The 16095-nt window shown below is 40.0% G+C and overlaps 1 protein-coding gene across 3 annotated transcripts in view; it reads right to left on the reverse strand.

The window, feature by feature from the left end:
• Positions 1-8883: 8883 nt before the first annotated feature.
• The window catches only part of PBK (PDZ binding kinase), a 33463-nt gene continuing 26251 nt past the window's right edge, over positions 8884-16095 (reverse strand). For all 3 annotated transcript variants that reach the window (XM_047762168.1, XM_047762165.1, XM_047762167.1), the window contains exons 4-8: positions 15073-15215; positions 14035-14204; positions 11935-12064; positions 10629-10802; positions 8884-9836 (exon numbers count right to left, since the gene is read on the reverse strand). In XM_047762168.1, the coding sequence (XP_047618124.1) occupies positions 9637-9836; positions 10629-10802; positions 11935-12064; positions 14035-14204; positions 15073-15215 (817 nt within the window). In that variant the 3' untranslated portion in view covers positions 8884-9636. The remainder of the gene's footprint in view (positions 9837-10628; positions 10803-11934; positions 12065-14034; positions 14205-15072; positions 15216-16095) is intronic.

The following is a 16095-nucleotide window of genomic DNA, read 5'->3' on the forward strand; positions in this document are numbered from 1 at the left end:
GCTGCACCCACGCAATATGGAAGTTCCCAGGCTAGGGACTGAATCAAAGCTACAGCTGCCAGCCTACACCACAGCCACAGCAATGCAGTATCCAGGCAGCACCTGTGACCTACACTATAGCTCACAGCAATGCCAGATCCTTAATCCACTGAGCAAGGCCAGGAATCGTACCCATAACCTCATGGTTACTAGTTGGACTTGTTTCCACAGTGCCTCATTGGGAACTCCCAATCATTTTTAACAATATTGATTCTTCCAGTCCAAGAACATGGTATATCTTTGTTTGTGTCATCTTTAATTTCTTTCATCAGTGTCTTAAAAGCTTTCAGAGTACAGATCTTTTGCCTCCTTAGGTAGGTTTATTCCTAAGTGTTTTGTTTTTAATGTGATAGCAATGGGATTGTTGTCTTAATTTTTTTCTGATATTTCATTGCTACTGAATAGAAATGCAACCAATTTCTATAAATTTTGTACCCTGCAACTTTCCCAAATTCATTGATGAGCACTAATAATTTTCTGGTGGCATCTTTAGGATTTTCTTTCTGTAGTATCATGTTACCTGCAAACAACTTTTTTCAATTTGGACTCCTTGTATTTGTTTTTCTTCCCTGATTGTTGTGGCTGGGACTTCTAAAAACTAAGTTGGATAGAGGTTGGCATCCTGGCTTCTGCCTGATATTAGAGGAAATGCTTTCAGCTTTTCACCATTGAGTATGATATCTGCGGACTTGGCATATACAGTCTTTATTATTTTAAGGTATATTCTCTATTACTGAAGAGTTTTTGTCATAAATTGACATTGAAATTTATCAAAAGCTTTTCATGCGTCTGTTGAGATGATCATATGGTTTTTATTTTTAAATTTGTTAGTATGGTGTGCCACATTGATATGTGGATATTGAAAAATCCTCTCTTTCCTAGGATAAATCCCATTTGATCGTGATGTATGATCCTTTTAACACACTGTTAGTTTGCTAGTATTTTTGTCTTTTTTAGTATTTCTTGGGCTGCTCCAGCGGCATATGGAGGGTCCCAGGCTAGGGGTCGAATCGGTGTAGCCACCGGCCTACACCAGAGCCACAGCAACGCAGGATCCGAGCCACATCTGCAACCTACACCTCAGCTCACGGCAACGCCGGATCATTAACCCACTGAGCAAGGGCAGGGACCGAACCTGCAACCTCATGGTTCCTAGTCGGATTCGTTAACCACTGCGCCACGATGGGAACTCCCCAGTTTGCTAGTATTTTTGGAGGATTTCTGCATCTATATTTATCAATGACATAATGGTATCTTTGCCTAGTTTTGGAATCAGGGCGATGGCCTCATAGAATGAGTTCAAAATTGTTCCTTCCTTTGCAATTCTGGAATAGTTTAAGAGGAGTAGGTGTTAACTCTTCTCTAAATGTTTGATAGAGGGAGTTCCCAGCAGTAAAGAACCCAATTAGCATTCATGAGGACATGGGTTCGATCCCTGACCTCAATCAGTGGGTTAAGGATCTGACATTGCTATGATCTGGGGTGTAAGTCGACAATGCGGCTCAGATCTGGCATGGCTGTGGCCAGCAACTGCAGCTCTGATTTGACCCCTAGCCTGGGAAGTTTCATAAGCTGTGGATTTGGCCTGAAAAAGACTCCAAAAATTTTTGATAGAATTCACCTGTGAAGCCATCTGGTCCTGGACTTTTGTTTGTTGGCAGTTTTTTTGTTTTTATATTTTTGCTTTTTAGGGCTGCACCCACGGCATATAGAAGTTCCCAGGCTAGGGGTCCAATTGGAGCTGCAGCTGCCATCCTACAGCACAGCCACAGCAGTGCAGGATCCGAGCCACATCTATGACCTGGGCAACAGCTCACAGCAACACCAGATTCTTAGCCCACTGAGCAAGTCCAGGAATTGAACCTGCAGCCTGATAGATACTAGTCAGCTTCATTTCCACTGAGCCACAATGGAAACTCTCTGTTGGGAGTTTTTATTACTGATTCAATTTCACCACTGGTAATTAGTTCATATTTTCAGTTTCTTCCTGGTTCAGCCTTGGGAGATTGTACCTCTCTAAGAATGAATTTATTTTTTTTGTCTTTTGTCCTTTTAGGGCTGCACCCACGGCATATGTAGGTTCCCAGGCTGGGGTCTAATCAGATCTGTAGCTGCTGGCCTACACCACAGCCACAGCAATGCCAGATCCAAGCCGCATCTGTGACATACATCACAGCTCACGGCAATGCCGGATCCTTAACCCACTGAGCAAGGCCAGGGATCAAATCCACAACCTCATGGTTCCTAGTCGGAGTTATTTCTACTGTGCCATGACAGGAACTCCCATTTTATTTTTTTTTAAATAAGTCTGGTTAAAGGTTTATCAATTTTGTCTTTTCAAAGACCCGGCTTTTAGTTACATTGAACTTTTTTTTTTTTGTCTCTATTTCATTTATTTCTGCTGTGCCCTTCATGATTTCTTTCCTTCTACTAACTTTGGGCTTTGATCTTTCTCTAGTTGCTCTAGGTGTAAAGTTAGTTTGAGATTGTTCTTGATTCCTGAGGTAAGCCTGTATTGCTATAAATTTCCCTCTTAGAACTCCTTTTACTGTATCCCATAGGTTTTGGATCACTTTCATTCTCTAAGTATGTTTTTTAATTTCCTCTTTGATTTATTCAGTGATCCATTGATTGTGTAGTAAAATATTGTTTAGTCTCCTCATGTTTGTCTTTTCTGTAAATTTTTTCTTCTAATTGATTTCTATCTAGCCTTACAATGTTATGGTCAGAAAAGGTGCTTGAGGGAGTTCCCTATGTGGCACAGCAGAAACAATCCGACTAGGAACCATGAGGTTTCGGGTTCGATCCTGGCCTCACTCAGTGTGTTAAGGATCTGGCGTTGCTGTGAGGTGTGGGGTAGGTCATAGACGTGGCTCGGATCTGACATTGTTGTGGCTGTGGTGTAGGCCGGCAGCTGAGCTCTGATTAGACCCCTGGTCTGGGAACCTCCATATGCCGTGGGTATGGCCCTAAAAAGCAAAAAAAAAAAATAAAAAGAAAAGGTGCTTGATATGACTTCAACTTGGGATCTGTCTTAGAGAATGCTCCATTTGCACTTGAAAAGAATGTATATTCTGCTGCTTTTGCTTGGAATGCTCCATAAACATCAGTTAAGTCGTTTTTAGTCTAATGTGTTATTTATTTTTTGTCTTTTTAGGGCCATAGCATATGGAGGTTCCCAGGCTACAGGTCTAATTGGAGCTATAGCTGCTGGCCTACACCACAGCCGCAGCAATGCCAGATCCGAGACACATCTGTGACCTACACCACACCTCATGCAACACCAGATCCTTAACCCAGGTTCGATCCTTGGCCTGCAGCCTCCATGGTTCCTAGTCAGATTTGTTTCTGCTGAGCCACGATGGGACCTCCTAATGTGTTATTTATTTAAGACCTATATTTCCTTATTGATTTTCTGTCTGGATGATCTGTTGATGTAAGTGGGGTGTTAAAATCCCCTACTATTATTATTACTGTTAATTTCTCTTTTGCTTTTTTAGGGCTGCACCTACAGCATATGGGGGTTCCCAGGCTAGGTGTCGAATTGGAGCCGTAGCCACCAGCCTATGCCACAGCCATAGCAATTATAGATCTGAGCCACATCTGCAACCTACACCACAGCTCATAGCAATGCTGGATCCTTAACCCACTGAATGAGGGCAGGGATTGAACCTGTATCCTCATGGATATTAGTTGGATTCATTAACCACTGAGCCACAAAGGGAACTCCCCTTATTTTATTCTCTTGTGATATGATGACTGTCTTTACTGTTATGTTTGGATTCCTTTTGTGTGTGTGTGTGTGTGTGTATATCTATTGTAGATTTTTGGTTTGTGGTTACTGTGAGGTTTTTGTTGGTTTGGGGGTTGGTTTTCTTTTGTTTTTCCTTCTAAAGGTCACACTTGTGGTGTTTGGAAGTTCCTGGGCTAGGGGTCGAATGGGAGCTGCCGGCCTATGCCACAGCCATAGCAGCACCAGAACTGAGGCACATCTGTGACCTACACCACAACTCATGGGAATGCCAGATCCTTAACCCACTGAGCAACGCCAGGGATTGAACCTGCATCCTCATGGATACTAGTCAGATTCTTAACTTGCCAAGCCACAATGGGAACACCTACCAAAAGTTGATCATTCTAAGTCCATTTTAAATATCCTGCATTTGTGCTCTCCTCCCCTCCTGATTACTATTTCTTTTATCACATTTTACATCTAATTGTTCTGTGCATCTCTTAACTGCTTATTGTGGATATTGATTTTACTTTTGCCTTTTAGGTTTGGGTATGGGTGATTTCCTGCCTTTAGTGGTATGTTTGCCTTTATAATTATGCTTTTTCATTTCATTGTTTTCTTGTTTCTATTTGTGGCCTTTTCTTTTTTCTTAGAGAAGTTCCTTTAACATTTGTTGTAAAGCTGGTTTGGTGGTGCTGAATTCTTTTAGCTTTTACTTGTGTGTAAATCTTTTGATCTCTATCAAATCTGAAGGAGAGCCTGAGTATTTTTGGTTGTAGTTTTTTCCCTTTGATCATTTTAAATATATTGTGCCACTCCCTTCTGCCTTGCAGAGTTTGTGCTGAAAAATCAGCTGATAGCCTTATGGGAGTTCCCATATATGTTACTTTTTGCTTTTCCCTTGCTGCTTATAGTATGCTCTCTTTAATTTTTGTCATTTTACAGTGTCTTGATATGTTCCTCTGGGTTAATCCTATATGGGGCTTTCTGTATTTCTGGACTTTTTTCCTGTTTCTAGGAAAAAACCTGTTTCTTTTCCTAGCTTAGGGAGGTTTTCAGCTGTCATCTCTTCATATATTTTCTTGGGCGCTTTCTCTCTTTTCCTTCTGGGACCCCTATACTACAAGTATTAACTGCTTGATTTTTGTCCCTGAGGTCTCAAAATATCATTTCCTTTTTTCAGTTCAGTGGCAGTGATTTGCCCTGCTCTCTTCCAGCTTACTGAGCTGTTTTGTATCATTTAGTCTCTATTGATTCCTTCTCGTATATTTTTCATCTATTTGGTTGTTCTTTATATTTTCTCTTTGTTAAAAATTCTAATTTCTACGAGAAATTAGAAACAAATCTGATCAGTATCCAAATGAGAACACAGGTTCGATCCCTGGCCTTGTTCAGTGAGTTAAGGATCCAGCATTGCTGTGAGCTATGGTGTAGGTCACAGACGTGGCTCAGATCTGGTGTGGCTGTGGCTGCGGCATAGGCCAGTGGCTACAGCTCCGATTTGAGCCCTAGCCCTTGACCTCCATATGCCTTGGGTGCAGCCCTGAAAAGACAAAAAAAAATTTCTAACTTCTTGATTTGTGCATTTGTTCTTCCAAGTTTGTTGATCATCTTTGCCATCATTCCTCTGAACTCTTTTGGATAGATTGCCTGTCTCCACCTCACTTAGTTTTTCTTCTGGGATCTTACCTTGTTTCTTTGTCTAGAACATACTCCTCTGCTGCCTCTTGTCTAAGTTGCTATTTGAATTTTCTTGTGAGTGGTTGTTAGTTACATTTCTCAACCTCCAAGAAGTCATCCTGTGTACCCTCTTTACCCAAGCTGTATGTTCTAGCAGTTCCCCCTCTGAGAGCCATGTGGGTCCTTTTGTTGTGGTGAGCTGACTGTATGGGTGGTCTGGTTGTCTTGGCCCCTTCCAATTGGTTGCCCAGGCCTGCCTTGTAGAGATGCTGCTGGCTCTCTTTAGCAAAACTTGGTCACAAGGTGACTGGTTACAGAATCCTAGAGGGATTCTCACTAGTTGGCAGTCAGGGTCCCAAGCCTGGGGCTGTTGTCCACCCCCTGGCAGTTAAAGCCATTTCCTGCTATTAGTACCTGACTACTGGCATGCAGAGATGGTTCCTGGAGCCTGGCTGCAAGGCCCAGAGACCCGAGCTTCTTTCAGATCATTGAGGGCTTCCTGACACAGTTGGGTATAGGGTCTGGTGTGTTCCAAAGGTTGTGTTGGCCTGTTCCCGCAGAGCCAGGTCTCAGCTGGTCCCAGAGTAGGTAGGGTCTCACCTGCATTGCAGGGTCATGGTTCTCTTGCTCCTGGTGTCTACCCCCTTACACCCCTGGTTAGTAAGGCTGGTCTAGAGACTTGTGTCAGTGCCTACCCACTGGTGAGTGGAGCTGGGTCTTGGCCCTCTGGTAGGCTGGGGCATGTCTATAGGAAGCTATGGGCTCTTGAACAGCCTGTCTGATGGGTGGGGAATATGTCCCTGCTTTTTTTCATATGGAAGTTACCAGGTTAGGGGTTCCATCCAAGCTGTAGCTGCTGGCCTACACCACAGCCATGGCAACACCAGAGCCAAGCCTTGTTCATGACCTACACCACAACTCACAGCAACGCCAGATCCTTAATCCACTGAGCAAAGCCAGGGATCAAACCTGCGTCCTCATGGATACTAGTCGGGTTTGTTACCCCTGAGCCATGGCAGGAACTCCTGTCCTTGATTTCTTAGTTGTTTGGTCTGAGGCTCTCAGCACTGGAGCCTGCAGGCTATTGTGTGGGACCAGGTCTTTTTGCTAATGGACCAATATGGCAGTTGCCAGGATTGTTCACAAGGTTGGATGTTCCCCAATATGTCTGCACTAGTGTCCATGTACCCAGGATGAGCTACAGCTGTGGCCACATGTCTCCAGGAGCCTCCCAAGACCAGCAGGTAGGTCTGGCCCAGGCTCCTATTATATTACTTTTGCCTGGGTCCCAGCATGCCTGAGATTTTGTTTGTGTCCTTTAAGCGTGAAGTCTATTTCTTCCATTCTCCTGGGGCTCCTGCAGTTAAGCCCTGCTGGCCTTCAAAGGCAAATGCTCTGGGGGCCCATCTTTCTGCCAGACCCCTGGGCTGGGGAGCTTGAGGTGGGGCTTAGAACTCCCACTCCTGTGAGAGAACCTCCACTATAGAATTATTCCATTTTTTTTAATGGGTCACTCACCTAAGGGATATAGGTTTTATTGCAAATCTGCCCCTCCTACCTGTCTTGTTTATCCTTCTTTATGTCTTTAGCTGTAGAAGATCTTTTCTGGTAGATTCCAGTTTTTTTCAGTGATTGTTGTTCTGCAGATTGTTAGGATTCTTGTGCTTGTAAGAGGTGAGCTCAGGGTCTTTTACTCCATCTTGGCCACTCTCTTTAAGGATTCTGTTCTTTGATTTTTTTAACTGTTATATTCATAAATTGCCAAAGTATGGAAGCAGCCAAGATGTCCTTAATAGATGAAGAAACTGGTATACCCAGACACTGGAATATTTTTCAGTGCTAAAAAATTATCAAGCCACAAAAAGGAAACATTACTGAGTGAAAAAGCCAATCTCAGGTTACATACCATATGATTCCAACTATTATGACACTCTTGAAAAGGCAAAACTATGAAGATAGTAAAAAGATCAGTGGTTGCCAAGTGTTGGTGGGAGGAGAGGGATAACAGAACACAGGATTTTTAAAGTAATGGTAATACTATGTATGATATAATGGCAGATACATGTCATATTTTTCAAAACCCATAGAATGGACAACACCAAGAGTGAAACATCCTGGTTCTTAACCTTGCAACAAAGGTAGAACTCTGGTGAGGAAATGCTGATAATGGAAGCTAAGAAAATTGTTGGGGGTTATATGGGAAATTACTGCACCTTCTTGATTTTGCTATGAACCAAAAACTACTGTAAAAATAAAACCTTTAAAAAATAAGGTAAGACCAAAGGTAAATGACCAAAAAAAGAAGGTAACTTAAGAAAAGACTTGGAGTTCCCGTTGTGACACAGTGGAAACAAATTCGACTAGTAACCGTGAGGATGCAGGTTCGATCCCTGCCCTTGTTCAGGGGGTTAAGGATCCAGTGTTGCTCTGAGCTGTGGTGTAGGTCGCAGGTTCAGCTTGGATGCTGCGTTGCTGTGGCTGGGGTATAGGCTGGCAGCTGTAGCTCCAATTCAACCCCTAGCCTGGGAACTTCTAGATGCTGCAGGTGCAGCCCTAAAAAAGCAAACAAAAAGTTTCAGAGTAAGAATTTTAAACGTTTTCTTCCTGTTGGGAGTAAATTGTCCGAAACCTTGTTCTAAGGTCCGAACCAGACTCAAGGGGAAAACCAGACTGGGATCACTTTGTAATGTCTGCCATAGACAAGTGCTATGAATTTGTTGTCCCAATCCTTGGGTATTTCCCCTTAGACATTCCAACTATCGGATCTGGAAACAAATTACTCAAGGAAACAGCATATTTATGTATTAAAAAAGAAAGCTGTAATTCATGACAAGGGGCTGAGAGAAACTCCCTTGTTGGCTTGGCAGACCTAATGAGAAATGACACAACATCTAAGTCAAAGTCAGGATAACTGATGTGAGGATGTATATAAGTAATATTTTCAATTTATTTTCTTGGTATTTTAAAGTATTTTGATGGACAATTAAACCATTAATGATCTGTACAATATTGCTTGATACAATACTAAAAGGGAACACCTCATTGAATTCTAAAATTAAAGCTCAAAGTGGACCAGTTCTTAATCCAAGATCCCCATATGACAGTAATTTTTAGTCTGGGCATACCACCTAGATTCACAAGCACAATTCAATAACTGAAAAATCCCAGGGAATTGTGGCTTATAGATAAATACTAACGATTCAGGAGTTGTTGTGGTGCAGTGGCTTAAGAATCTGACTTCAGCAGCTTGGATTGCTGCAGAGGCACTGGTTTGATCCCTGGCCCAGGAATATGCTATGGGTTTGGCCATTTAAAAAAAAAAAATCACTCATTTTACATATTAAAATAAGATCAAGAGAGAGAAAGAAATGTACTCACATTCACTCAGTAATTTTAATAACACTCAAATAAAGGGAGTACAAAATAATATATTTTCTGGTAACTAAAGTGTCCTTTATTCTATATTCTGTTAGAATTTTATTTTTACAATACTATGAAATGCATATGATACAGATTAGTAAATTAAAACATTTAAAAGCTATCAGTACAGAAAATATATTTAATAGAGCAAAAACTAAAGATCTGGGTAGAGCCAAGAAAGCAAGACAAGCCTTAACCAAGAATATCTGGAGATAACCAAGAAGCTCCTCCCTCAAGCCATATCCCAGGTCTCTTAGTCTCAGTGACCATAGTTAATAAGCACATTAACCAGGAAAGACCAGCAAAAGGTTTAATGTTTTAAAAAAGCAAATGTAGACTTATTTTGTAATATACAAAGTGCTAATTTCAATAGCTCCATTAAAAGAATGAGAAAGAGCATTAATAAAAATAATGGTCACTTAATCCAGATGTTAGACATCAGAGATTACAGCACTTTATTGCTAGTGTTTTAAATCTGTATAAACAAGTTCAAATACTTGAGTAGCTAGTTTCTTAAACTTTTATAGAAAGCCCTCTACAATCTCAAATGCTTATCAGTGTAAGCATACATGTAATACCTTTATAATAAAAATAGTTGTTCAAATGTTATCAAGGTGTTATCTATGGTCCTAAAACAGGTTACTTCCAAACAGCCTAACAGTTATGGATCATCATGGTAGCGATATAAATGTACTATGGTAAACAGAACAGCTATACACCCGAACCATACTTTTGAAGCTGTGGTAGGCATGAGTGTGAGGTGATCACAGGACATCCATTTCCAAAGCGGCAACAATGTGCGCAGCAGAAGGGCGATCCTTAGGGTCTTCATTGGTGCATACAGAGAAGAGCTCAATTACCTTCTGGTACGTTGCATCCAATTCTTCCATATTAATAGGTGGCCGAGTTCCCAAGGCTGCATAGTACGCTTCATCATCAAAGTCACTTTCATCGAAAGTCTTATCTGATCAGGAGGAGTGAAGATTGAAATAATCAAAACACTAAATCATAGAAAAGTTTAGTGACTGCTCAAAATCAGCCTCCTGGCATAAGACAGCTGAACAGTCTTCAGCTGTCCTGCTGTTGTCAGTGGGTTTAAAGGTCATCAACCTCAAACCCCTTACTATGGTAGTTTTCCAATCTTTTTCTTAGGTAAGGGGATTTCTTAATTTTTTTGGCTGTACCTGCTGCACGTGGAAGTTCCTGGTCCAAGAATTTTACCTGTGCCACAGTTGCAGCCTGTGATCCTTAACCCACTGCGTGCACAAGGGAACTTCCAAGGGGAGTTTTTAAAGTAACTTTTTACTCCGGATTTTCTCAATTTATTCTCAAGCTACATCTCATCTTTATGAGATTAAACCAAGATAGTACCAAATTGGTCATCAGTATTAGAATAATTTATCTCATGCTGCTAAATCAAAAAACTTGTGCTTTTCTTTTTTTTTTTAAGGGTGCACCCATGGCACGTGGAAGCTCCCAGGCTAGGGGTTTGTTGGAGCTAAAGCTGCCGGCCTACACCACAGCCACAGCAATGCCAGATCCAAGCCGTATCTGCAACCTACACAACAGCTCATGGCAACGCTGGATCCTTAACCCACTGAGTGAGGCCAGGAATTGAACCTGCGTCCTCATGGATACTAGGCAGATTTGTTTCCACTAAGCCAAAGTAGGAACTCCAACTTGCTCTTTTAAATTTATAAGCTAATCTTGAGTTCAAACAGAGATTGGGATTTATGTTAAAATTATGTAGTTATACCTTCATCATCATCATCTGGAAGACTAATGTGTGGAATAGATAAAGTCATCATTTCCCACAGAGTAAGGCCAAAGGCAAATATGTCTGCCTTGTCAGTAATAATACCATTTTCCTCTAGAGCTTCCTTAGGTTTCCAAGGCTCAGTGCCGATGTAATAGGCCTCTGGGTCAGTCACTAAAACAGGTGAGATACAGATAAAATGGTCAGAAGAGCAAACACCAGAAACTAGTAAAAAAGGCAAATGACCCAAAGTGGGCAAATGATTTAACAGGTAGTTTAAAGTATAATAAATACAGCCAGTAAACATGAAGACACACTCAACCTCATAAAAAAACTACCTTTTCCCAACAGAGAGTCAAATATTCAAAAAGCTCATCAGTTGGCTGGGGTGTAGAGAAACAACAATTCTCTTAGATGTCCTTTTATTTTTATTCTTTTTGACAATTTCTAAATATATTTCCTAAGGTATCAACGTTGTAGCAGTTATTTATTAGCCTAAGGGTTTGTGCCAGTTCTATATTCATTAATGACTACAGACATCGTTATAAAATCAACCTACTTATCTTGGCTTTTTTCTTCAATTCAACTTGTAGACCTGAGATAGAAATTATGGTGTACATAAGTTCTAAACAGTATCAGTAGCCTTCCCTCTATCTTATATTTATATAAAGAAGCAAATTTAAATGTAATTTATTCAAGAGTATGTTGAAAGCAGAGGCTTCCTCTTTGAGGCTGGCTTTGGTTCTCATTAAGAACAGATCTTCAGTTCCCTGAGAAGAGAATGGTTAATAATATTCACAATAAAGGGAGCTGAATGAGTTGGGGTGGGCCAAGGGGCTAAAAGCAGAAGACTGGCCTTTATCAGCACCCCTCTTTCCTACTCCCACTCCAGTTTCTTCTAGCCGTTTCCCAAATATTGTCGCTATGCTAACACTAAATGAACTCCTTTATAACACCTTATAAAAATTTTATTTTCTCATTTGAGTAATATAAAAAAAAAATTTATTTTCTATTCCCCAATCTCTCACCACTTAAAAATCTCAATCCAGGTTAGAAATAGATACCCATGTTTCTTCAGTTAAAATATTTATTAGTAAGAAACCAATAATTTATCCTGTGTGTATGACAAGGGAAGAGGTTAGAGGCTGGATGGAAGAGAGACAGGAAAGAAGGAATTTTTTTAATTGTATACTTATTTATAAATAGTTTTTGATTTTTGAAGAATGTGAACTTATTACTTTTAAAATATGCAAAAACAAATTTAATATTTTATAAAAACAATTTTAAAAATTAGAATTCCACTTACCAGTCATATTTTCATCCAATGGTAGAGAGACTCCTACATCACAGATTTTAATTGTTTCAAAATCACCTTTAATAACAACATTTGAAGACTTTATATCTCCATGAAGCAGTTTCTTTTCTTGGTGCAGATACTAAAATAGTGGAAAATTTAACACATCTGAGCAACAATACAAACTAATCAGAAATGTATGACAAATTTCTATACAAAAATAACAACTTGAACTCCCTTCCTAACCTACAAGTTGACATCTGTCCACCATTTCAAATTATTTAAAACTAGAGAAGGGAACATCTCATGCTATCTTGGTCTGCCATACTGACCAGAAGTCTAAAAGATTCTTTGGAAATTGATATCTATTTATACATAAGCTAATTTTTTTTTTTTTTTAAAGGCTGCACCTCAGCAATATGGAAGTTCCCAGGCTAGGGATCAAAGTGGAGCTACAGCTGACTGACTATACCACAGACACAGCAGCATGGGATCCAAGCTGCATCTGTGACCTACACCACACCACAGGGCAATGCTAGATCCTTAACCCACCGAGTGAGGGCAGGGATCGAAGCCACGTCCCCGTGGATCCTTGTCAGGTTCATTAACCTCTGAGCCAGGAAGGGAACTCTAAGCAAATTTTTAATTTTTAAACCCACCACACATAACTTATACATCAAAGATGCTACTACAGATTTCAAAATATAATGCGATTTTACTTGAGGCTAGTAATTTTTAGAAATAATTTTGTAATCTTCACAAATAGTTTCCTCAAATTGTTAAGATAATGTTACATATAATTCACAGGCAGAAGAGGAAGAATAATGTAATCTAAAACTATATTGTGTTCTCACATTAACCCTTTCCTAGAATTGACAAGTGATGAAATTCATTCATAGTAAAAAATGTCCTGGGAATTCTTGTTGTGGCTCAGTGCATTAGGAACATGACGTAGTGTCCACAAGGATGCAGATTCAACCCCTGGCCTCTCTCAGTGGGTTAAGGATCCCATGTGTCCTAAGCTGTAACATAGGTTGCAGAGGTAACTCAGATCCAGTGTTGCTGCCTGTGGCTGTGACCGAAGCTGCAGCTCCAATTCAACCCCTGGCCCAGGAACCCATATGGCTGCAGGTGCAGCCATAAAAAGAAAAAAAAAAAAAATGTCCTGAAATTTGTTTTTCATCCATCAGCATTTGAGCATCTCCTCTGTGAGCTGGGCCTGAAAATGATGCAGAAACAATTCTTTTTTTTTTTTTAGCATAGAAATAATTCTTTGTATTTAACTTGGAATGCTTACTATCCTTAACTTAAATGCTGATCATAAATTGAATATGTTCAAATACATTTACAATGTAATTTATTAATTCCATTATAATACACATTTAAAATAACTATTGAATAATTCAAATTATTAATTTAGCTTATACGACACATTTAAAATCAGTTATTCTATACACATATTAAAATATATATTTAGAAATATTTGCCCTTTTTTCAGTTTCATGTTTCATGAATCAACTTTATTTGAACTTTTAACATGCGATGTTGACATTAATACTATTACATAATCTGTTTTTGAGTCATGCAACAATTTCCTGGACTCATAATTACTTAAGCTATTTAGGATTCAGAATTCTTTTGATTTCTTGCAATGTTACTATCCAAAGCACAATGATTTATTTGCGTAACACGGAGAACACTTTTTTTTAATCTTACATATGTCTATCCATCATGTCCAAAAACTTAACATACCTCAGAGCAATCTTTGAAAGGCTTGTTTACAGCCACAGAGGGTTAGCGTACACCCCCAGGAATAATGACTAAACTTGTGTTAAATTTATTAATCCTTTCAACTACATCTAACATGTGATTTCCAAAGCAAAACCACTTGACTTGGGTTATTTCAGGCTATGTGAAGGGCTCGAACAATACTCTGCTAATCAAAAGGAGTAAAGAGTGTACTCTTCACAATATGAGAGGTTCCATAAAGACTTTAACTTGAGGCAACTTCCTCTTTGGGAAACAGAAAAATCCACCTTGTAATTACATGTACAAAGTAGTTCGTTTTTTCATGCACCACTAAAGTCTTAAAATATAATATAGCACAGTTACCTTTAACCCTCTTGCCATGTTCAAAGCAACTTTTAAAATTATGGCTGCTGGAAAAGGATCTTGGCTATCTTTGTTTCGTTCTTCTATTAAGTCATTCAGAGATTTTTCACCTCCATATTCCATAGCAAGACACAGACTACCATCGCTGGCTTCAGTAAAAGCACGGTAACCTTAAAGAAAACATGATATTGTCTTACTGGAATAGGGAAGAACAGTATTTAAGTTTTTTATAATAATTTAATTAAAAACAGCTATGGATTAACACACTGCCAAATATACAATGAAGCAGCTATTCAGTAGATTTAATTTTAAAATGCCTTCAGTGTTTGCCAACAGTATCCAAATAGAAATATTTTTAATACTCTACGAGTTCCTAAATATAGTGATATCACCAGCCCCACTTACATTAAAAATGAAAATAAGGGAGTTCCCGTTGTGGCGCAGTGGTTAACGAATCCGACTAGGAACCATGAGGTTGCGGGTTCGGTCCCTGCCCTGGCTCAGTGGGTTAACGATCCGGCGTTGCCGTGAGCTGTGGTGTAGGTTGCAGACGTGGCTCGGATCCCGCGTTGCTGTGGCTCTGGCGTGGGCCGGTGGCTACAGCTCCAATTCGACCCCTAGCCTGGGAACATCCATATGCCGTGGGAGCAGCCCAAAGAAATAGCAAAAAAGACAAAAAAAAAATGAAAATAAGGAAATTACATTCACAAAGATCATTTTGCATTCCTGAATTCTCCACAGTACCAGCACTATGACGACTATATCTATTGCTGTGAGATGGCTTTTTTGTTATTGTTTTGCATGGCCATACCAGCAGCATGTGGAGGTTCCTGGGCCAGGGACTGAACCCAGACCACAGCAGCAACCCGAGCTACTGCAGCAACAACATCGTATCCTAAATCCACAGGAGAACTCCTGCCAAACTCCATCACTATTTTCTTTTTTATTAGAGAAACCAGTTAAGATATGATATAAACCATTTCTAGATAGACAGAATACTACACCAAATATTGTGTTACCAAATAAATCTAAACTTACCTATAATATTTGGATGATTAAGGCTTTTCAAAATCTTAGCTTCATCAGTCAGTCTCTTTTGATACATACTCTGATAATAATCATTACATCTAGGATTAATCTTTTTCACAGCCCAAGGAGAATGAGACAAACCTCTTGGAGATCTTGAAATATAATTAATCAAAAATACACATAAAGGTGGATAACATAAATACATTTCAAATGACTAATAAGAACTTCCAAACTTTGAAAAGAACTTGTAAATAAAAAAAGAAATTTTTTCAATTTTTAAAAAGAAATTTGAAACATTTTAGACTATCAACACTTCTATTACATGTCCTTTTGATTTAGATACAGCAGATAAATCCACTGATTACAAGAGAAGTCTGACATCTATTACTAGAAGGGAAGGATTAATTTAAAAAGAGAAAACCAGGAGTTCCCACTATGGCACAGTGGGTTAAGAATCCAACTGCAGGAGTTCCTGTCATGGCTCAGCAGTTAACGAACCCGACTAGCACCCATGAGGATGCAGGTTTGATCCTTGGCTTCGCTCAGTGGGTTGAGTATCTGGCGTTGCCGTGAGCTGTGGCGTAGGCTGGTGGTTACAGCTCTGATTCAACCCCTAAACTGGGAACCTCCATATATCACAGGTGTGGCCCTAAAAAGACAAAAAAAAAAAAAAAAAAGAATCCAATTGCAGCAGCTCAGGTCATGGATCACTGGTCACTGTGAAGGTGTGGTGGGTTCGATCCCTGGCCTGTGTGATATGGAAGTTGCCAGGCTAGGGGTCGAATCCGAGCTGCAACTGCCAGCCTACACCACGGCCAGAGCAATACCAGAGCTACATCTGTGACCTATGCTGCAGCTTGTAGCAACACGAGATCCTTAACCCACTGAGCAAGGCCAGGGACCGAACCCGCATCCTCAAATCCTAGTCAGGCTCTAAAGCCGCTCAGCCACATGGAAACTATTTTCTAGGAAGATTCAGCCGCTTTAAGATTATGTAAAGAATAAATGTTGGAGTTCCCGTCGTGGCGCAGT

The sequence above is a fragment of the Phacochoerus africanus genome, chromosome 15 (assembly GCF_016906955.1).
Source record: "Phacochoerus africanus isolate WHEZ1 chromosome 15, ROS_Pafr_v1, whole genome shotgun sequence".
In the NCBI taxonomy this organism is placed as follows: domain Eukaryota; kingdom Metazoa; phylum Chordata; class Mammalia; order Artiodactyla; family Suidae; genus Phacochoerus; species Phacochoerus africanus.